At 49.6% G+C, this 22047-nt stretch overlaps 1 protein-coding gene across 4 annotated transcripts in view; it reads left to right on the top strand.

Moving 5' to 3' along the window:
• Positions 1 to 5231: 5231 nt before the first annotated feature.
• CBFA2T2 (CBFA2/RUNX1 partner transcriptional co-repressor 2) overlaps positions 5232 to 22047 on the top strand; it is a 58397-nt gene continuing 41581 nt past the window's right edge. For 3 of the 4 annotated variants that reach the window (XM_032126779.1, XM_032126778.1, XM_032126776.1), the window contains exon 1: positions 5232 to 5317. In XM_032126779.1, the coding sequence (XP_031982670.1) occupies positions 5290 to 5317 (28 nt within the window). In that variant the 5' untranslated portion in view covers positions 5232 to 5289. The remainder of the gene's footprint in view (positions 5318 to 22047) is intronic. The other variant, XM_032126777.1, reaches the window with a different exon arrangement.

Here is a 22047-nt window from a genome sequence, read left to right as displayed (position 1 = left end):
GACCTGCCCTGTGAGAGGAATCCTTTATCTCATTTCCCACTCATTCCTATGACAGTAATGTCTTTCTTTCCAGCATTTTTAGAGCTACAAATGCCTGTGAGATGAGAGATTTCCAAACAACATTCCCTCTTGCTTTTGTGTTCACTGTTCTTTGATCAAAGCTGTTAATCCTTGCCGCCAGATCTGCCTTCCCTGTAGAGGAAATGGAAAGACTGAACTGGTGTGGGAACTGGGAGGGGACAGCAAAGGGGTGAGGAAGAGGCAGGACAAAGCTGTGGGGAGCAAGACTGGCCATAAATCTTTGTCTGAGAGAGTTTGTTCCACCCAGGGCCTTCCCTCCCTCTAGCTTAGCATCCTGCAGCCACCTTTGTCATGTTGGTTTTATTCAGAGGGGGACTCAAGGCCATGAGGTCTCACAGAATCAGAGAATCAGAGAAGGTTTGGATTGGAGGGACCTTAAAGATCATCTCATTCCAACCTCTGCCATAGGCAGGGACACCTTCCACTAGCCCAGGTTGCTCCAAGCCCTGTCCAGCCTGGCCTTGGACACTGCCAGGGATCCAGGGGCAGCCCCAGCTTCTCTGGGCACCCTGTGCCAGGGCCTCCCCACCCTCCCAGGGAAGAATTTTTTCCCAATATCCCAATCTAAACCTCCTCTCTTTCAGTTTGAAGACATTCCCCATTGTCCTGTCCCTCCAAGCCCTTGTAAAGTCTCTCTTCATCTTTCTTGCAGGCTTCCTTCAGGTACTGAAAGGCCACAATTAGCTCACTCTGAAGCCTTTCTTTTCCAGGCTGAGCAATCCCAACTCTCTCAGCCTTTCCTCCCAGCAGAGCTGCTCCATCCCTCTGATCACCTTGATGGCCTCCTCTGGACTCCCTCCAACAGCTCCATGTCCTTCCTGTCCCTCCTGTTCCCTTTGGAAGGACCTTTGCATGAGCTGGAGGAGCACCATTCCTTCAGGATGGGGACCAAACCCAGAATGGTGCTTCACATCAGTGCTCAGGCAGGGCTAAGGACGTGGCAGGACAGCAACCAGAACTGAAAAAAAAACCATCTGCAGAGCATAGCTCGCTCAGCATGGCATGAGCTGAGGTGGGGGATGGCAGCAATAACCAGAGCAGAGGCCAAGTACCTGCTCATACAGCAAGCACCATTCCCTGTGCATCTGATAGAGAATTCACCGTGGAAAAGGTGCCTGTGACGTGACAGCCTGATATCCGATTAAATTAAATGTTCTAAAGATGGTGGGAGCACCTCTTGGCTTTTGGAGGGCATGTATGAATATTTTGGTGGTTTACTGGCCATGGATACATACCCTGTATAGAGGCTGTGTATTTATAGTCCTAAAAATGCTGCTTGCAAAACTGTGGCTGCTCAGTCGGGTGTGATAGAGGTATATAAATACTTAGACAGATATATCTACCTCTCCACACACTGCACTGGGCTGAGAAGCCTTTTTTCTTGTCCCAAATACATTATGTGTTCAAGTGATAAAAAGAAAAGGGTTCCAAATGAAGTCCACATGCCTGTAGAGCTTCTTCTCTCGTACACCAGCCTTTTTCAAGGACATACAGCAGCATCAGCTGAGTGAACAGGTGTTGCTCGGTTGGACGCAGCACAGAAATCCGTAGTCATAAAGGCTGGGTGGGTTTTTTTCTCTTGGAGCAAATAAGCCCTGCTCTGTCTATCAGTATACCAGCAGAGGAAAAATTGCATCTGACACCTTTGTTTGATGACTGTTGTTCCAGAGAGCATGAGACAAGCTCAGCTCACTGTATGGCTTAAAATCTGGGTGGGTGGAGGTGGGGAAGGAGAGCTCCCTGCAGGGCAGGCTACAGCAGAGGGTATCTCCATGTAACATGCTCCCCTTGCTCACAGACCATCAGGGTCTGGAGCTTGCCCTCCCTACAAGACCATGCCCACGTCTCACCCACAACCCTGGCACCACTCGTCTCAGATCTGAGAAAGAGCACAGAGATCCCATTCCCTGCTCACACCTCTTCCTCTCTAGAAGACACTTGCTGGAGGGGCAGCAGGATGGCCCCATTTCAAACGTGATCCTACTTCCTGTGGGGAAGTCACATATACCTATGGAAATGTCCCCAAAACTGCTGTCCTGAGCAGCTACGCCTTCCATCAGCATTGAGGCCTGCAAGACCAAGCCTCATGTGCATCTTTTCCTGGTGTTCCAGGGGTATTATTTAGACAGTCCTCTCCTCTTTGGGGTTTCCAAAGCAGCTGTTCCATCTTTAGAAACCAAGCAGCAATGCAGGCCCTGTCATGGAGCTGCCCTGTGCCTGCCATGGCTTCACCTTGGGCAACATCAAATCTGTTGAAGAGAAAGGAAGATGAAAATACATTTGCTGCTCCTTCAAAGCTTTTCCCAGCACATTCCAGTGCTCTGCCTTGGTTTCCCAGTCCTCATCACCCTCTCCTCAATCTGAGCAGCGACACTTCACTAGAAGGGCGTGTCCTTCTAGGTTGGGGTGCTCTGGAGGGATGGGACAAGGAGCAGGGCAGCAACAGCCCCACACTGTCACCACAGCAGTTCCATCTTCTCTGCCCTCAGCACACAGAGAGATCCAGCCTGGGTGAGCCTCAGGGAGATGCCAGGCTGTGACTGGCACATTCAGGTGTCTTGGGAAGCTGCTCCCATCACGGTGGGCTCTGATGGAGCCCAACCTGCCACTCTCCAAGGAGCTTCACAGGCTTTAAGAACCAGCTAAATAAAAACAAGGCCCTTATCAGCACCCCACACAATGGTCCTGTCTGCTTCACCAGTGTCAAATTGGCTCCAGCAAGGCTGTAGATGACACAGAAATGAGGTGGTGGCAAACACTGGCCAGAGCCAAGCTACAGCCAGCCCAGCAGGAGATAACAGCGGCACGGGGGATGCAGGCTCTGGCAGACAGGGGCCAGGGGAGGAGGCAAAGCCACAAAGTTAAAACCAAGACAATGGGACCGGATGGATGGTCCTGTTGTTTTAGTGCTAAGTTGGATCTGCTCCATCCTGGGATATCTGGGCCCAAGAGATGCCTGTTCCTGGCCAGCAAACTCCAACTGAGCCTGTGGCTCCCTGAGCATCGGGAGTGAAACACTGCTGAGCTGCAGGGCTGGGCTGTCCACAGGCTGCTGCCAGCAACCACCAGCCCAGAACTGGGGCAGGTCAAACGCAGTTTGCTGGGAGCATGGTCCTATGTTTCTCCCAGGAGGAGCGGGGTACGGGCAACCCAGTGTGCCACAACCTTCCTAGAAAGAGTGTCCTGCAAGGAACAGCTCTTCCAGGAGTGGTGGCCGGCTTCCCTGGGGAACAGGTGATTTCAGCAAGTGTAGTGATTTCTCAGCTACAAGTGATCCCAGCTCTTGTGATTCAGCTCTTTGTGAAATCACCCACAGAAAACTCGGGGACAGAGAGACAGGAGCCTCGTACAGCAGTTCCACAGAGGCAGCTTTCATTGTCCAGCAGCCCCTGTGAAGGGGTGGCCAGGACAAGGCTCCCTAATCAGGGCTGGGGGGCAGAGGTTCTATGGGGTAGGCAGGGGGTGGGGTAGAAACCAAGTGGCCAGCTGGGTACTGGGTATTACCATACAGAAACAAGGCGTGCTGGGGGTGGTTCACTTTGTCACCATGACCCAGAGGAAGGTTGCTCATCTCTGGGCAAGATCGTCCTGCCCTCAGGCCTCTCTCCTCCAAGGGAGTGCAGAGGGCTCCTGTGCCAAGGGCTCCTGTGCCAAAGGCTCCCAGCCCTCCACAGTCCTACTGGGAAACAGCAGCCCTGACCCGTGTGCCCTTTCTTCCCCGAGCAGGGCTCACAGATCTCAATGCCTTGATTATACAGGCCGTGACTTGAGAGCATGAACAGAGCCAGCTCGGATCTCCTGCCCCATCCCACGAGCTCTCTTTCACTGGAGTAAGCTCTTCCTAGACTGAAGCAGGGCATCCATAGCCACGCTGTTACCAGCATGACTTGGTAACTGGTGAGGATATCTACCTAGGGCAGGAGACTGTGTCCTGGCCCTGCTTCCAGGACCGCATATATATTTTATTGCTGGGAAGGGAAACCCCAGCTATAACCCAATTTGCAGGCACATATCTTCCTCCTACAGCTACTCCCAAGTGTTTTGGGACATTCCTGACCAAGCTGGCATATTTTCAGCTTCCCAGAGAGCACCTAAAGTGGCAAATCCCTGCAGGATGGGAGCAAAGCTGTGCTTCGTTTTCAGATGCCGATCAGACCTCACCAGAGGGTGCTGGGCACTGCCCGGGTTCCCCAGGGAATGGGCACGGCCCCGAGGCTGCCAGAGCTCCAGGAGCGTTTGGACAGCGCTGCCAGGGATGCCCAGGGTGGGGTTGTTGGGGTGTCTGTGCAGGCAGAGGTGTTGGACTGGGTGATCCTTGTGGATCCCTTCCAGCTCAGGGATATTCCATGATTCTATGAGGCTGCTGCCTTGACAAACCCCGAATAGGAGTCTCAGGCTGTCAGTGAAGCTCTTGTGATCCCAAACTCTGGCATTTCTAGGTTTTGAGGTACTTATGCAGTGAAAGATTTAGCTTGTAGGAGCAGAAACACATCTCACCTTTGCCATGGATATTTGACTGTGGCAAGACTCCCTGGGACACTTTGTAGACGTGGTTTAGCGGTGGGCTCGGAATGTGGGAAATGCCAGGAGGGAGCAAAACCACTTTGGTTACAACACCTGAGGCACTGGGGCTGAGCTGGGGACAAACCTATTTGTCCTCAGATATTTTAACACTTTAGGGGGGTACAAGTATTGTAAGACCTTTGGGGTTGTGGGTACAGGTATTTTAACATCTTTTGGGGATACAGGTATTGTAACACCTTTGGGGGTGTGTGTACGGGTATTTTAACATCTTTTGGGGATACAGGTATTGTAACACCTTTGGGGGTGTGTGTACAGGTATTTTAACATCTTTTGGGGATACAGGTATTGTAACACCTTTGGGGGTGTGGGTACAGGTATTTTAACATCTTTTGGGGATACAGGTATTGTAACACCTTTGGGGGTGTGCACTGGTATTGTAACACCTTAGGGGGAGCGGGAGACCTCCGTGGAGGTGGAGAATGCGGACAGTTGGGTCTGTGAAGGTTACACCTCGCAACTCGGCTGTAATCCATCACTGAACTAACACGCACCGCACCTCCCCTCCCTCCACATCCCCTTCCTGCCCGGCTCCCGGGGCGGGCCGGGGGAGGCCGCGCCCCCGCTCTCGTCACGGCGAGGGCCGGGCCGGGCCGGGCCGGGCAGGAGGCGGCGGGGATTCGGGCCATGGTGGGGATCCCGGGAAGCTGCCAGTGTAAGAGCCGGGATCGGGGCACGGGCGGGAGGCAGCGCTGGGCCGGGGCCGAGCGGGGCCGGGCCGGGGGGAGCGGGGCTGAGCCCCCGGAGCGGGGCGCGGGAGGGGGACACGCGCTTTGTATCGCGGTCTGTAATTGTGTGTGTGGTTCGTGGGTGTTTCTCAGCGTGCGGCTTCATTGCCCCGAAGTGTGGGCCTGGGGGACCCCCACCCGCAAGCCCAGCCCGGCGTTCCCCGGGTTTATGTGGAATTTCCAGGCTGGATGGGCTTTGGCGGCCGGGAACAAGGGGTGCAGCCCTCCCCCCCCCCGCTCACCCCTGGGCAGGCGGCTGGGTCCGGCAGTGCCGGAGCTCAGGTGTTGGAGCCAAAGGGAAAGGTTTGCACCCTCCTGGCACTTCCCACATTCCCAGCCCGCCGCTGGAACACGTCGGTAAAATGTCCCGGGGAGTGCCACCACAGTGGATACCCGGGACAGAGCTGGCCACGAGTGTTCCAACCCCTGCAAACTGCGGGCAGCGACCCGGCCCTGTGTGCGTGTGAATCCTGTGCACATAAATCCTGGCTTTGGCAGCATCCTCTCCTGCTTGGAGCTGGGAAGGTGGATCTCTTCAGCTCCATTTGCATTAATTTCCCAAAACTCCTGGGTTTGTTGCCAGAAGTGTTGTGCCCTCTGCAAGCCAGGAGGTTGGCAGGAGAGCACGTGGTTAGCCTGTTTTTCAATCTCCTGAGCGTTTTGTGGCCTGTGCTTGTTTATCCACAACTGGGAATGGAGAATGAGCCCATCCCGGGATGAGGAGTGAGGTGCCGGACGGAGCCGGGGTGTCTGTGTGTAGCAATGTCCATTGCACATGGGCTGGATCATGGCCTCAAGGTGACTCTGCGGATAAGCCATAGCTCAGGAAAGGGAGAAAAGCAGTTAAAAGCACATCCCAAAGCTCAGGAAATTCAGGAATTTTAAAATGAAGTGTGATTGCTCATAGGGAAGCAGTGTAAAGATAGATGCTGATGCTAATGTGGAAACCACTCTGAAAGCTGCATTCCCGATATGGAGAAGGAATTACCGAGTGACAGAAGTTGCAGCGGGTGGTTTTATACTTTGTTGTGCTGCTTGATGCAAAGTGTGTGGAGATGTTGAAGTGAGGCTGTTACCCCTTAAGGCAGTTAGAAATATATGAGTCTGGCAAGGCACGTGGACTTTACCCAGCCAGTGTCCCAGGTGCCTGGAGAGCACCGTGGTGGGAGAGCCATGTCCACATCCACGTGGCTGTGGAGAGCCCTGGCACCTGGCTCCTAACCTTCATTTTGTCAGCCCTGAAGAAAAGGGCCCACAGAAGGAGCTCGGGTGAGATCATGTGCTTTAACCCCGCTGTCCAAAGTCAGCCCTCTGTGCCCCATCTCCTTCCCCCAAGCTCCCTTTGAAGTCACATTGGAGAAACAGGCGCTTCTGAGGGTGTTGCATCTCTCCAGCCTTGCACACCTCTCTTTGAATGAGACAAATTCCACACTGGAGGTGCCTGGGCTTTTTCACTGCCTGCAAGGGGAGTCCAGGAGAGCTGGCTTAGGCTTTGGCAGTGAGGAGTTGGATGAAACAAATCCCACACAGTGTGTCTGCTCGTGGTGCAGCTCAATGGTGTATGCAGAGACTGCTCGGACTCCCTGCTTCCCTCAGACTGAGCACAGGGAGGACAGACACACCTTTGAAATCCTGCTAAAAATCATTGAAGCTAAGGGAGACAGGGATCTTGTGCCTCCATCATAGGTTCAGGATGGGTATGTGAAACCAGTTCCTCTCTCAGCTGTGACAGTTTCTGCAACACAGGGCAAGCTGTTTGAATGTTTTATTGGATCGTGGCAGGAACGTATGGATGTGTGTGTAGCTGTTGAGTTTTGCAATATTAAACCATGTCTGAGATTAGGAAGGAATTGTTCCCTGTGAGGGTGGGGAGGCCCTGGCACAGGGTGCCCAGAGAAGCTGTGGCTGCCCCTGGATCCCTGGAAGTGTCCAAGGCCAGGCTGGATGGGGCTTGGAGCGGCCTGGGCTAGTGGAAGGTGTCCCTGCCCATGGCAAAGGGGTGGAACAAGGTGGTCTCTAAGGTCCCTCCCAGCCCAAACCAGTTTGTTATTTTGTGATTAGGGCTTTTCATCTGGGCGCTGCTGACAGGACTGCGGAAGCAATCACTGACCTTACGGCAGCAGGGACAGCAAAGCCATAGCCCCTGGCAGGAGAGGGTGAGGGCACCTGGAATGCTTGGAGTGGGAGCTAAGGTGTTATTTTTGTGCAGCTTTAATGTGCCTGTGGCCCAGCATCCATTGGGGAATGCTAAGGATAAGCCTGGTGAGCCATGCAGCTGCTTTATAAAGATAAGCACATAGATATGGGCTATAGCTATCAGGACCTTTGTAGATAGATCAGGTAAGGATGTCCTGTTAGTGCCAGCTGTTAACAGCCTGAACGCTGACACAAGACATCACTTAGTTCTTGAGCCCAGTGTCAGCCCAAGAACACTGCTGGGGTTTATCTTTGGTCTCAAGAAAGTAATAATCAGCTGTAGACTCATAATTTTTATAAATCTAATTATCTGCATTGCTTTGGTTATCAGCCCAATGATTTCTGCTGTGTTACACAGATCCTGGCAATGTCAGGAGGTTGCTTGATTCCTTTGGGTGTGTGTTACAGAGAAGTGGATCAGTGCTCAGTGTGGAACTAATGATGGGGAAAGAGAGAAGCAATGAAGGAGTGCTTTGAAACTTTGGGATGTTCCAGTTTGAAGCACATAGTGGCTCTCATGAATATGCTCTTCTTACATTTCCAATGGGCAGAAATTGAAATGGATCATTCAGGGACTTAGTCTTGATTTTCATATGCCGTAAAATGAAAGGCTTAAGGTGTTCCTCTTCCTTTGTGCCAGTGTTCAGGAGAGTGAAATAAACTGACATTTTAAAGCAGTCAGCGAAAAGAAAAAGAGTTTTTTGATTTGCAGGGACTCTGAGGGTCGAAAAGAGCTTGTACTTGGGGTAGAGCTTGTGGAGTTGACTCTGCTGGAAGCAGGACTGGAGTGGAATAGTGAGCTGAGTGCTTGCCATCTGCCTGAGCTGCCAAGGAGTCACAGGCACCTCGAGAGGCTGCCATGAGCCACTGGAGGGGGGGGAACTGCTCAGGTTTCTCTCTTGCTGGCAAGAATCAGAGGTGAACTCTTCCCTTTCAGAAGAAGGAGGTGGCTGTAAAACTCAAAAAGGTGAGAAGTGAATCCATCTCTCCCCCTCTGATGTAGAAAGTCCCAGGGGAAGGGTTTCCACCCAGACAGGTGATTTACCTGGAGCTTTTCCAGAAAACCGCTTGTCCAGCCAGTGTCTGGGACTTAAAACTTGTCCTGTGTCCCTGTCACCTTCCTATCTCTTTGTGCCACATCCTGTGTGCACACCCTTGTTTGATTCAGCTACAGAGGTGTCCTGGGCGTCATTTTGGCTGTATTTTGTGCTCCAGGTTAATCAACCCTGACCCCAGAAGTCAATTAAAATGTCCTTTACTCCGTGTCATCAGAGAGCGCCACTAACTTCTACAGGTAGCAGCTTTTCTGGCACTTGGACTTTGAAGTCAAACTCTGCACATATGTTTTCCTCAGTGACGTGCTTTGCACACTTGGGATAATTTAAAGGATCAGACTGTTCAGGCAGGGATTTTCTCCAGTGTAGATTTATGTTGGTATTTAAGATAGTCATTGCTATTAGCCCTCAGCCTTGGGTTGCAAGGGTGTTTTCACAAGGTACATGGCATACTCATGGCTTGGCTTTGGGGCCATAGGTGACACTTCAAAGCTTGCTAAAAAATATTTGAAAAATATTATAGAACTCTCTCATTACAGGTATGGTTTTGAATGGAAAAATGCAGGATTAGCCTTTTTTTGACTGTGGATATAAAATAATCAAACAAATACTTAGTGAATGTTAGCAGACTTACTGCTGCTTTTGTCCAAGTGGTTTCGATAGACACACCAGTTTGTTGGCATCAATACCAGCTTCTCCCTGCTTAGCCGTACTTTTTAATCCTCATGACCTCTTGGGAGTTGGCTTTCACTTCCTAGTAGTGCACCTGGTTGTTGTAGCAGGAAGTTCCTCCAAATATATCACCTGACACGCTCCCACCTGGCCTTTTTGTGTGTTTGATCCCGCCTTCTCTGCCAGGAGGCAACAAGAGGAGGAGGAGAAGGAGGTATAAAGCCCTAAAGGAGATAAAGCAGGGAGGCTATACATGTTTGGGGTATGTGGGAATGGGCTGGTCTGGCCAGGGACTGGCGAGGGGTGGTTGGGTCCAGCAGTTGCTGGCACTGGTGGGACTGGGCTGGTGGCACACAACAGCCGGGCAGTGCTGAGGAGCCAGTCCAGGGACCCTCCCTGACCCCCACCTGGTCAGCAAAGACTCTTCAGTCACCTTAACAGGAGTGGTGAGCCCACAAATGGGCCTTGCAGCTCATTACATCCCGGCTGTCTTTTGTTTGTTGCCAACAAATATTTGCTTTGTACTTCTAACTTATGCATCCTGCCTGCGGAGCCTCTCCGGATCTGGCCAGAGGTGTTGGATCAAACAGAGGTGGAAGAGGGGCTGTAGTGTGGGGTACAGCTGTAGGGCCCCCATGGTCCTGGGCAGGCAGAACTCCTGGTTGTCTGCTTGGAGCGCAGGCAGCTTCCTTTTCTTAGGTGAGTATTGTGGGCTGCAGTATTCTGTGGCTGTGTTCCCGAGAGCGAGCATTTCTCTGAGCCTTGGCTAAGCAGAAACTTAAATTAACACTTTTTTAAATGATGGGGACAGCTCAGCCTGTGGCGTTTCCAGGTGTGGATGAGATTAATTTGCTTATCTTAGTTGAGGGCAGGTAATTACTTGTGCAAGGGAGGTACCAGAGTCAGGATGTTAAAACACAAAGAAGTCAAATGTTCCTCTGTTCCTCCCCCGTTGTGCGAGCTCGTTTGCATTAAAACACCCGTCTGGCAAATCTGCTGCAGGAGCCTTCCCTCCATCTCCTCCTCCTCCTCCCGGAGTAGCTTTGGTGGGGGCCAAGAAGCCACCGATGAATTCTGACTGGAAGGAGCTGAACTTTGAGGGGAGATGAAAAAAATCCCTCGAAACATTTGCGGCCCTGGCAGCGCGTCCGCGGGTCGCTGATGGGGTTTATCTTCTGACATCACGAGGATCTCTGACATTTCTAGCTTAGAAACAATAACTCGCCTTATCCGTCGTCATGTTTTTCTAATTAAAGACAAAGCTTGGTAAATATTTTTTAAATGATTGAATTTCCCAAGTATGGAAAACACATGTCGAGAGTCAGGCTGGCTGCGTCCGATGCGCCTTTTCCCACCACGTCCCTCGGAGCACGCGAGTGCAAGTACAGATTTAGAGCTGTGGGTGACAGGTTTATCTGGGATGATTGGCAAGGATTTATAAACCAGGAGGGGATTTACTTTGCTCTCCCTCCCTCCTCTTCCCCCTGCTCCCCCCACCTCCCCGACCCCCGTCGCAGAAATAGGAAATTGGGATCACATTAAACTCTAATTGGTTTGGCTCCAGCGCTAGTTCGGTGGCTGCCAAATAGTTAATTTATTGCGTGAGAGTTTGGCCATGTGTTGAGAGGCAAATTTGCTTGAAGCAAGGCATCTCTGTAAACTCTACATCCATTCCTGTGCCAGGTCCTGTTTACAGCATCTCTAGAGCGGGGTGCAGGGGTTGCTTTCCGTGCCCATCCCGGCAGGACAGCGCAGAGGACGCTGCAGCGGGGCTGCCGTCCCGCCTGCCTCACTCCACTGCCAAAACGCTCTCAGGAATTGTTGCCTAAAAGAGCTTAAAGTGGTTTTAGCCGGACTTGGCGCTCGACGTTCAGAAACTGCCAGCTAGATAAGACGTGGGAGGCTCTCAGGAGAATAAATGCATCTGTTTGGGAGATAGCAGCAGGCCTGGGCTGTCACCGCGGAGCGGGGCCAGGTGGGGAGTCCCCGGGGGTGGAAAGATGGCTTTTCCTGGATTATGTGAGCAGGGGCAAATGGGAAGCTGGCATATCTGGCTGCCCCACTGAAGTCCTCGTTGTTCCTGCCCTTCTCCATGAGGCCACTTGGACTGGTGACTGTCGGACATCCCAGATTTGTTGTCACTCGCTCTTGGACCTGTGGCATCTAGTGGTGTTTGGCTCCTGCGAAGTTTTCTGGAAGTTGGGCTCCAGTAGACGGGTTTGCAGGACAAGCAGCACTCGCTGAGGCCATCACTGCCTTCCCCGGCACTTGACAGGGAATTATTTGGATATAAGAGGATGCTGCAGCCAGAGTTAAAGACTCACTGCTAGCGCGCCTCCGGTGTGGAGTGTGATTTGAAAGAGGCTGTGTAAGGAATAAATCCATGGCTGTGGCATTTTCTTTCATTCCTCGCTGAGTTAAATAACAAACTTTGCGTAAGTGAGCTGCTTCCAGCTCTGAGGCAACAGAATTATCACCGCCGTGCTCAGCAGAGCCCTTTCTGTGTCAGCTGCTATTTCCATTGTGAACTTGATGCCTGAAGGCTCAATATTGTGACCCTTTAATTTTCAGCTGCTGAAACGTCCCCTGCGAGCTGGCTACAGGGGAAGAGCTCAGAGGGGAACTTGCAATGGTTATGCAGTGGGAGCAGTGTGTTTCTTTGGGTATTTCTTAAGTGCTGAGTGTTTAGGAGAAATTGATAGGTAGTAGCAAAGCACATTTAGCAATACTTTTCCTTCTGTAGCTCTTGCTTCCTGGGATGTAATAAAATCCATTAAGTTCTATTTATGATCAGAGACCCAGTATAGTAATAGTTTTATTTGGATAATTATGGCTGTTCTACCAATAATGAAAATACTGCGCACTTCCAGGCGTACTGCAATGTTTAGAGGGGTGCAGGGTTGGCACAGCCAAATGTTTGCCAGTTTTGCCGAGGAGTCAGAGAGATACCAGCTCAAAAAACCTTGGATCAAGCTAAGTCCCTGTAGGATGGCATGTCCTGCCCATGAGTGCCACGTTGAGCCATGCTGCTGTGGATTTTCCAGCCATCCACGGAGGTGCAGCAGGGTTAGGCAGACCAGAAGGGGGCAAATTGGACAGGTATCGGAAGCAAATGTGGTGGTTTGTTGTCATCCCCGGGTCTGAAGGCAGGTTCAGCTTTTTCAGCCAGGAGCAGCCACTCCCCTCTTGTGCATCTCCTGCCTCGTTTGAAATGCAGCCACTTCTGGGATGAGCTGCTGTAATTACTTTAAAGCACATCGTACTTCCACCACTTTTGGCAGGAAGGAAGGAGGAATACTGTGCTCCATCGCCAGACAAAATAGAAATCAACAATTGGGATTTTTCTCAAAGAGCAGATCTATCTTCTCTGCCATTAAATCCAAGTTGGATGGGAGCCTTGTACCCATTTTGCTTTCCCGGTGCGAGTGTGTCGTTCTGCAGCTCACAGCCCGTGTTCATGGGAAGATTTAAAGCAGCAGATTCTAGCCAGGAATTCTTTCTAGCACTTTGCTTTCCTTCTGCTGTTTGCTTCTCTCTTCACACTACAGATGCTGATGGATCACCTTCCGTGGTGAGTAAGGAGACACACTGTACTTTACAAAAACTGCGTCGTCCTCAGGAGCGTTCTTCCAGAGAGGCATTCCGACTCCTAACCCAGCCTGGGTCAGGAATTGTGTCACACAGTGGCTTGTTCATATGACTCCCATATCAGGGACTGCAAATCAGCCCGCACTGGGATCGTGGTTGGATCACCTGCATCCATTTACTGATGTTTATTTACCCCTCTGCTGCAAAATACCTGATTTCAGATTACTGCCCTTGGCCCACCTGAGTTTCCACATTCCAGAATACACTGGTGGTGCCCTTTTTCCCCCCCCAGGGGATGTTTTTTTCTGTGAAAGCTTGGTTTTCCCTCTTTATCTAGACATGCTGAGCACCTAGGAGTTAATTTGATGGAATCTTCTGAGGGAGAGCCTTGGTTTTGCACTGCAGTATTCCAAAAACATTCCCAGGCACTTTTCTGACTGTTTTCTTCTTGTATATATTTGTCTCATTGAACAACCCTTTTTTTTTTTCCTTTCCTGGGTAGTATTGATTTTAGCAAGAGGGAAAATAGGAAAATAAAACCTCTTTGTGCATTTGAATGGGTAAATGACTATCAGAGCACATAAACTGTTGAGCAGCTGATTTTTGGATGTTTCTTGATTTGTCCTCTAGCAGTTTTATTTAAGTTTTCAGTCACTGCAGTTACTGTTTTCATCAGGTTTTATTTCCCATTTAATAATTACAGCAGTTCCCCTCGAGCCCTGTACCTCTAATTAAGAAAGCTAAGTTTGAAATAAATTTAATGGAATAAAATTAGTTATATTTTTATGGTAAAATATGCTCAGAAAAAAACACTTGTAGACTCAGTCAGTGCTCCTGAACATTCTTTACCTCATTTTGATCCTCCATCAGTGCTGAGGACTATCCTGATGGCGTGAGGACAGGTGAACACCAAACACCAGGATCTCATCCATGCAGGAATTCTTGCCTTCAGTCTCACAGGTACCAAACAAGATTGTTTGGTTGGCATAGAATCTCCCCTTTTCCCCTGTGCACGTGTAAGGATTGCCTCAGTTTCCACCAGCATTGCACTTTTACTGTCCTGCTGGTGCTCTTGCTGGTCTGAGGTGGCCCAGGAAGCCCTGGAGAGCCTGGCAGCACCACACAAAGCCAGTCCAGGACTCTGGGCAGGTTGACCCAAGTTGCCATCCAGGCTCTGAGAGCCCCTTTTGGTGAAGGAGAAGCCAGTGGACAGATCTCCCTGTGTACACACAGCACACCAGGAATTTAGATCTGTCCAAAAGGCCGTGCTGCTCCGAGCAGCAGCTCCGTGAATGGAGATGCACCTCGTCACACCTGTTTTATAACACAGGAGCAAAATATTCAGGGCATCTAAATAGTTTATAGCCCGACAAACAAATTCTGGCAGTGGGAGCATGAGTTTCCATCTCATTAAGCTGTTGGCAAAGCCCTGGTAATTCCAGTCACTGATACAGCACAGGAATTATCCCTCAACACGACTGGTTGTGTCAGGTCAGAGCATCACTGCTTTTTCTCAGCAGTTGTGTGTTTGTACTTGAGGGGAAAAGAAAGTGTTGAAATGTCAATTCATTGGGTTCTTCTCCTCCGGTGCTGGAGCAAGGTCTTGTGAGGTCAGGAAAAAGTGTCTGTGGATTTCTACACCTAAGCTGTAATGAGGAATTGTTTTCAAGTCTTTTTTTTTTTTTTTTTTTCTTTTGTCATACAAAACCTGACACAGATTCTCAGTTTGGCAGAGGCTCGAAAGTTTATCTTGGAGCTCAGCAGCTGTGCTGCAGCCCAGGTTGGCTCTGACGCAGTTCCTGCCATCTCCCAGCTCTTTGTTGGGCTGTAGGAAATCACTGAACCTTTAGAGCCACGGACTTGGGGCAGGTCAGCTGTATCATGGCCATTCCCATTTTGGGAAGTGTGCTGTGAGTTGGATAAAAGGAGCTGGATGTGACGGTGTCCTCTGGCTCCTGTGGCAGGCAGAGGTTGAGGCATTTTGTTGATGGAGTAGCACACGTGTCCAGAGGCATGGGAAATTTGCCTGCAGCACTGTTACAGATTTTATGGTGTCTTGCAAACAAGAGGCAGCAGTTTGCTCTCCCTGCCACGTGTTACCTTCCACAGCTTGAGAAGCCACATGCAAAATTCATTTTAGAGGTCGGTCATCCAGTCCCAGAGACTAAGGAATGTTGTAGTAGGGCTTTTCTAAGATTTATATGCTTTATCAAAGGTCCTATAGTTTTCTCATTAAAGCAGGATTATCCTGGTAGGATTAGCTGTTCTGCATGGGTGAGGAAGACAGGCACTCTCCATTTTCATAGTGAATAACTCCTTCCTGCAGAGGGGCACTGAGAAACAGGAGAACTGGGGGACCCAGGGATGCAGGTGTTTGGAAATGGGACCCGAGAGGGGCTTTTACAAATGTCAGCTTGATTTGATTTGACTCCTGAGCACATGGGAGAATTGCAGCAGGCTGCACCTCCAGCACTCCTTACCATCCAAACATCCCAGGCCCGAGACTTGTCCTGGCATTTAACAGCCTCCTTGGTGCGAACCTTAGGGAATGAATTCGCAGCTTTTCCATATGCCAAAACAAACAGGCAGGGAAACCTTTTAATTTGCACAAGGATCTTCTGTAGTCAATACAAGTTGACCCTGCAGGCTTTCTGGAATGGATTCCTGTCAGTTTGGCCTTGCAAGATTTAATTTAACCCTTAAATTATCTCCTTTTCCCCCAAAATTTTATTACATAGACTCCCAGAATGGTTTGGATTGGAAGGGTCCGTAAAGATCATCCCGTTCCAAACCCCTGCTATGGGCAGGGACACCTTTCACTATCCCAGGTGGCTGAGAGCCCATTCCAACCTGGCCTTGAGCATCTCTCACGGATTGTTTGTCCTGTGTGACTACAATACCGAATTCAGCTCAAGTCACTTGGAAATGACTGCTAAGTAACAAACAGCTGCTTTTGCTGATGCTGTAGTCTCCAGACATCTGGAGCCTGTTGGGAAGTGGGTTTGGGGTTTTTTTGAGTGCACTGTCCCCCTCTCCAGTTTGTAGTGTTTTAGTTATATACTCTTGTGTTCTTAACATAAATACTACCATCACTGACCAAGAACTTACAGGAAAATGGTACAAAGAAATGCTGAAGCAGCACTGCTAGCCAGGTAGATGTATGACACTGCTGCTTAGTTGTAAGGAGTCTCCAAGAAGAATGAACTGTTGGGCTGAAAGCCTGCTCAGACTGCAGTATTGATTTGAAGAGAGGTGTTACTTGATATGAGTGTTGTAAAAATCCCTCAGAAAACAGTCCTACTACTTCTCTTGCTCTGCTCATCGTGACATTCCCTAGAGGATGAGTATTTGTCAAATGTTTTTCTAGAGAAGTGAATTTCCAAGTACTCACTCTGGAGCTTGGAGCACCAGGTCAGACATCAGCAGTGAACAGCACCAGGCTCTTCCTCTATCCCAAGGGAGGCTCCTGCCAGCCTGGAGCCAGGCACATCTGCAGCTCTCTTGCTGGTTGAGTTGGTGTAGCCCAAAGCTGGTGTGTGAGAAATGCAACTGTTGTAAAGGTACAATCACTGGAGCATCCAGTAGTGGTCTGCTCTGAGTACAACCTCTGCTAGATTTAGCACTCCTTTCCACATCTTCAGGAGGTTTTTGGTGGCTGGTCAGTGCAAAGCTGCCTAGCTGAGCTTTTCAGGTTCGCTGGGCTCAAAGGAGGCAAATTATTTACCACAAACACAGCACTTACAGGCCTTAAATAGGGCAGGAGCTGCTGTAACTCAGATCTCCCCTTGCAAAGCAGGGCAGGGCTGTGGCTCACCAGGTGTTTGCCTCCAACTGCAGCTGCTCCATCTGCAGAACCAGGTGGAGATGTTTGGGACATCAGGAAAACACAGCTGGGGGAAGTTAAGAGCAGCCCTGGGAGGTGCTGGCTCACCTGGGCAGAGCACACCCCAAAGCAGGGTTGGGGGCAATAAACTCAGCTTTGCCTCAGCTGCAGCCCTGGGTAGGATTAATGAAATGAAGAGGAAGTAAATACATGATTGAGCTGCTTTAGTTTTGTTTTAGGGTTTTTTTTTTTGTTGTTTTGTTTTAGTTTTTTCCTCAGTAGTAACAGCCAAATCAAATCAGCTCTTTCCAGAATGCTGCCATTGAGCTGCCTCTGCCCTCAGCTCCAAACCCCCTTTTGGAGGAGCTTTGCTGATGAATCTCTCTTTTCTATCTCCTACTCCAGGTTTTTATTCTGGTTTTTTGTCTCTTTATTATTTGTCCCCCTGAGTTGTTGCTAGGGTTTTTTTTAATATAACTCATGGTGTAGAAAATGAAGATTTTGATGACTTTTAAAGTTTCAAGTTCAGTAAATCTGAGGTTTGGATTGAAGGGAATTTTTGTTCTCTTGCTTTTTCCTCTCTGTGCATGTAAATTACCTTCCCCATACACATGTTTGGGTTCTTCTGGCTCTTGAAGTTGTCTGAACACGTGTGTCCAGTGTGTGGGGTAGAAGACACCTGACTGCTTTAATGTGATGCTCTCAGCAAATGCTCCTTTCAGCCTCTTGCAAAACCTTCCCTTTGAACTTCCATTCTCTTGCACAGGGATGGTGACACCTGGATGTGAAATGCTTGGATCCAGGGCAGGCTGCTCTTCAGTAATGGTTTCCTGCTAAGAACTTAGGAGGGAAAAACAAGTTTGGGGACCTTTGCATGGCTCTTTCCTCCCCATCTCTCCGACTCTACTGGGAATTTTGTTGTTAGTGCTGCTGGTTGATATGGAAAGAGCTTGAATGCCCAGGGAAGGAATGGAGACGTGCAGCTTTGGCTGAGGGGGGGTCACCCTAAATCTGTGCTGGGATCAGCTGTGGCTGAAAGGGTTGGGGACAGCTGTGGTGGTGTTGGAAGGATCTGATGCCTGCAGCAGTTCTGAGTTTCCTCTTCAGCTCAGTTGTTTCAAGCTTCTGCATGTTAAATCCTGGAGGTTTGTAAGGCTGGGTGGGTTGAGTGCTTTGCCAGCTTGGTTTTCTCCAGCCCTTTCTCTAGGGAGAAGGTAACTGTGGGGTTTTGAGACTTGGTTTTCTGTACCTGTTGTGTTTTGTTGAATTAGTTTGCTTCAGAGGGATCTTGTGATTGGATCATTCTTCTGTTGGAAAATGTCTATCTGTCAAGACAGAAACTTTCCTTGGGAGCAGCATGTTCTCAGGAGATCAGATACCTAGGTACTCCATATCTGTCTTTACGAAACTGTACAGTATGGCCTAAATAAATATTTACTGATTTGAGTCTTTGGAATCCTGGTAGAGCTCTGGCTGCTTGACCTTTGGCTGTCTTCATGTCCTCTTCTTTTGTGTAATTTTGGAACAAATATTGGGGGGTTTTTTTTGTTTGGTTTCAGGTTGTTTTTTTTAATAACCATGTAAATAAAAGGGGAAGATTTTAAATCCAGGCTTCACAAGATAGGATCGTTTAGGCCCAGGGCTCCAGTTTTTGAAGGCAATAAATGATGTTCTCAGCTCAATCTGGGGTTGAGCTTGGGGATGGATGGATCCTGGTGGATCCAGCAGCACCACCAAACACTGCTGTGGTCCCATTCATGCCTTTATTGGGAGGATGACCCACCCCAGTGTGACCAGCTGAGCTTGGCTGTGACTCTTGGAGGAACAGTGTAATGGGAATGACAAGAGAGTTGGGCCAGAGGAGAAAAATTCATGTTAGCCTGAATATAGCTTTTTATCCTCTTAAAATTCTTCTGCTTCTTTGAAGTGTGAATCCCAGATGCTACAAAAGTATTTTTCCAGACACGGCTGTGCTGTCTTGCTGTGCATTTTCCACCAAATTGCTGAATTACTGTTCTCCTTCTGGCCTTCAAATTTTTTTTTTTTTTCCCCATAGCTTTATCTATTTGTCTGGATATTCTACATGGCTAAAACTCCTTCCTGTCTCCCATACCCATCTGAGCAGTCCCTACGAGGCAGCATTCCCACCGGGCTATGGCAGAGGACAGGAATGCTGGCTTTTTTTTCCAGGAAACTTGTAAACACGAACTTCCTGTTGACACGAGCTGTAAATCTGCAAATAGGCTCTGCTTCCGGCAGGAGGGGAAGGTAATAAAATTTCAGGTCCTTGTTCACTGCTCCTGGTCTTCCTTGAGCTGCATCCAAGCACTCCAGAGGCAGTGGAAGTGCAGAGAACCTGCTGATTGCTCTGTACCTCTGGAAATGAGTCTTTCCTTTTATTTTTTCCCCTTCAGGCACCCAAAGACAGATGCAATGCTAATAGAAGCCAGTTGGAGAATGTCAAAACCCTGATGTCTCCAAAACGATGCTTTATTGCCTGTTTTCCCCTTTCCTTTCTCCCTGCCTCTCCCACCACTGAGCTGATCTTCAGTTTTGGGGCGTTAACTCTGTCCTACATCCACACCAGGAGTTTGGGATAATAAGCTGGCCAAAGTCTGGCAGCTGTTGGCAGGCCATGCCATTAAGTTCCCCATGGCACACATTTTTGGGAGGCTGATGCATGCTTTAATTCTGGGTGGGTAACAGGGGCAGGTAGCAGACACCTGGGCAGGTGGCTGAGCTTGCTCAGCAGATTCCATGGGCCTCCAGTGGTAGGGCTGACAGTGATGATTTTTGGGATCACCTCTTGGGGCTGCTGGGGATTCTCTGTGCTGTCAGGCAAGGGGTGGAGGCAGGCAAGGAGCTGGAGATGGTGGAAGCAGAGAGTGGAGAATAAGCAAAAATAAGGCAAAAAAGCAGATTGAAGAAGAGCTTAAAAGCATGGTAGTGGAAACGGGGAAAAGGACACAAAAAGGAAGAAGTGGTTACAGGACATGGAAACAAGGAGCAAAACAGGCAGGATAAAAGGAGAGTCTGGATGGAGGCTGAACTCTCTTAATAAGCATCCCATTAATTAATGGCTTCTCCTGCGGCAGCACGGGGCTGTGGACGATATCCAGCCCTCTCCCCTGACCTCTGCGCTCTCCTCGCCCGCCGCCCGGGCTGCCTTTCCCTTGGCTTCCTGCCCCGAGCCCGACCACAGCCTTCCCGAGCGCTCCGGGCGGGATGGGAGGCACATGGCAGCGGTGAAAGGGGAGCCTCTCGCCGTCGCCTGTGCCTGGGTGGGCGTGCTGGGCCTTTCGTAAACTAATAGCTCCCAGCAGTGCTCCTAAATCAGACTTTGTGGAGCCGGGAGCGCAGCGCTGGAATGCCGGGCCAGGCGCAAAGGGCTGCGCTGGGCTCTTTATTCTTTTTTTTTTTTTCTCTCCCCAAAGCCAGCGTTTGTTAGGTCTAAAGGGTCAGTGGAAAGCAGGAGAAGGGAGCTGGCGAAGAAAAATGGGTAAAAAATAAATGTAGGAAAAACTAGCAGAAAGCACGTTTGAAAATGTGGTTTTTTTGTGATTGGTTGAGGCTGGAAGGAAGGGAACCCTGCTCAGTGCTAAACCTGCAAAGCCAACAAACTGGGATGCTACTGGGAAGCTTTCCTTAAAATCCTGAGCTGGTGGTTTTACTGGGTGTAATGAACAAAACAGTTCAGGATTTATTTTTTTCTAAAGGGAGACTGGAATTGGGATATTTTTAATCAAGGTTGCCAGGTTAGTGACAACTAATTAATGAGAAAAGAGGCTCCTTAGGTGGCTGTGTGGTGGGGAGGTACCACTTTCCTCCTCCGAAGCACTGGGAAAGGAGCTGAGCCCCAGCAGCCCTCACAGATGTGCAGTCCCAGGGACTGGAGCAGAAGGAAGCTCAGGATGAAATTGGGAGAAAGGCTTCTGTTAAAAGAGCCCAAGATAAAGAAGGAAAAACCATTTTCAGGGCAAGAGTCAGATCTCGTGGCAGGGAAGGCACCAGTGGAGGGAGGTGCTGGAAGCAAACTGGGATGTGGTGAGCCTGCTGTAGGGAAGGGGCTTGGGATCCATCACGTGCATTTTATTGCTCACATTGGCCTCTGGGATGAGGCAAAAACCCCCAAGTTCTGCTGCTTTGATAGGCTTTAACCTGTGCTTTCTTAATTGTAAATGGTCTTCCACATCTGGTGGTGAGGAGCACTGGGAGCCTGGAGCAGGGTGATCCAGGACACAGCTCTCAAAGCCACCAGCTCACCTGCAAAAGGGAGGAGTTTGGCTTCCAAAGCCTGTTTGCACCATAAACAGGTGCTGAAGAGGATGGTCCAGCAAGGAGTGGGGCACAAGTGTCAGATGGAGACAGGTGATTGGGTTTTCTGAAGTAGTGGAGAGGTGGCTGAGAGCTGCAGCAGAGCTCCATCCTCACAGCTTCCAAAGCCAGGAATGCTCCTGGTCGGGGTGTTGGGCAATTAAAGTTGAGCATCACCGAAATGACAATTGGAGCGGAGTGGATGTATGTATTTGAACAAATCTGTAATCAAATGGCACTGCTATTGATCTAGAAAATACTGTCAAGCTGCAGAGCTGTTGGACTAGAATTAATCCTGTGCAGGCTGGATTTTACTCTCTCCAAATAGGATTACTCATTTTTTCCATATTTCTGTGTTTGGTTTAAATACCCGTGACGGCTACAGAAGCTTGGATTTCTAATCAGAGCAAGGGTGTTAGGTTTAGGAATTGGTTTGTTGTTTTGGGGGGGATGTTTTTGGACAGGACATCAATTCCTGCAGGTTTTTTCTTTACATATGTGGCCACAGGAATAAGGTATCATCTGCTTAGGTGATGTGTCTCCCCTCCCTTAATGGGTTGCCAGAAGTAGTTTCAGTAACTTCCTCAGGTTGTGTTTAATTCCTTGTTGCATCTTTGCTCCCCCTGTTTGTTTGGGGGATTTTTTGGCAATATCTGCTTGGGGATGTTCTGGGTGTAAAATTCTTCCAGCTCAATTAAGGTCAACTTTTAATATGGTTTTTCCCCTTCTCTGGGCAGGATTGAAATGGCACAAAAGCCATACAGCTCGTGTTCAGTCCAGAAGGAGGCAATGTATTTGGATTTCATTGAGGGCTGGAGCTCTTCTGCTCTGGGGAGAGGCTGGGAATGCTGGGGGTGTCCGGCCTGGAGAAGAGAAAGTTCCAGGGAGACCTTAGAGCCCCTTCCAGTGTCTATTGGGGCTCCAAGAGAGCTGTAGAGGGACTTTGGACAAGGGTCTGGAGTGGTAAGAGGGTGTGGCTTCCTACTGCCTTAGCAGGGTTAGATGGAAT

The sequence above is a fragment of the Corvus moneduloides genome, chromosome 17 (genome assembly GCF_009650955.1).
Source record: "Corvus moneduloides isolate bCorMon1 chromosome 17, bCorMon1.pri, whole genome shotgun sequence".
Taxonomy (NCBI): Eukaryota; Metazoa; Chordata; class Aves; order Passeriformes; family Corvidae; genus Corvus; species Corvus moneduloides.
Note: the sequence above shows the minus strand (reverse complement) of the source record. Positions and strands in the feature narration are given on the sequence as shown.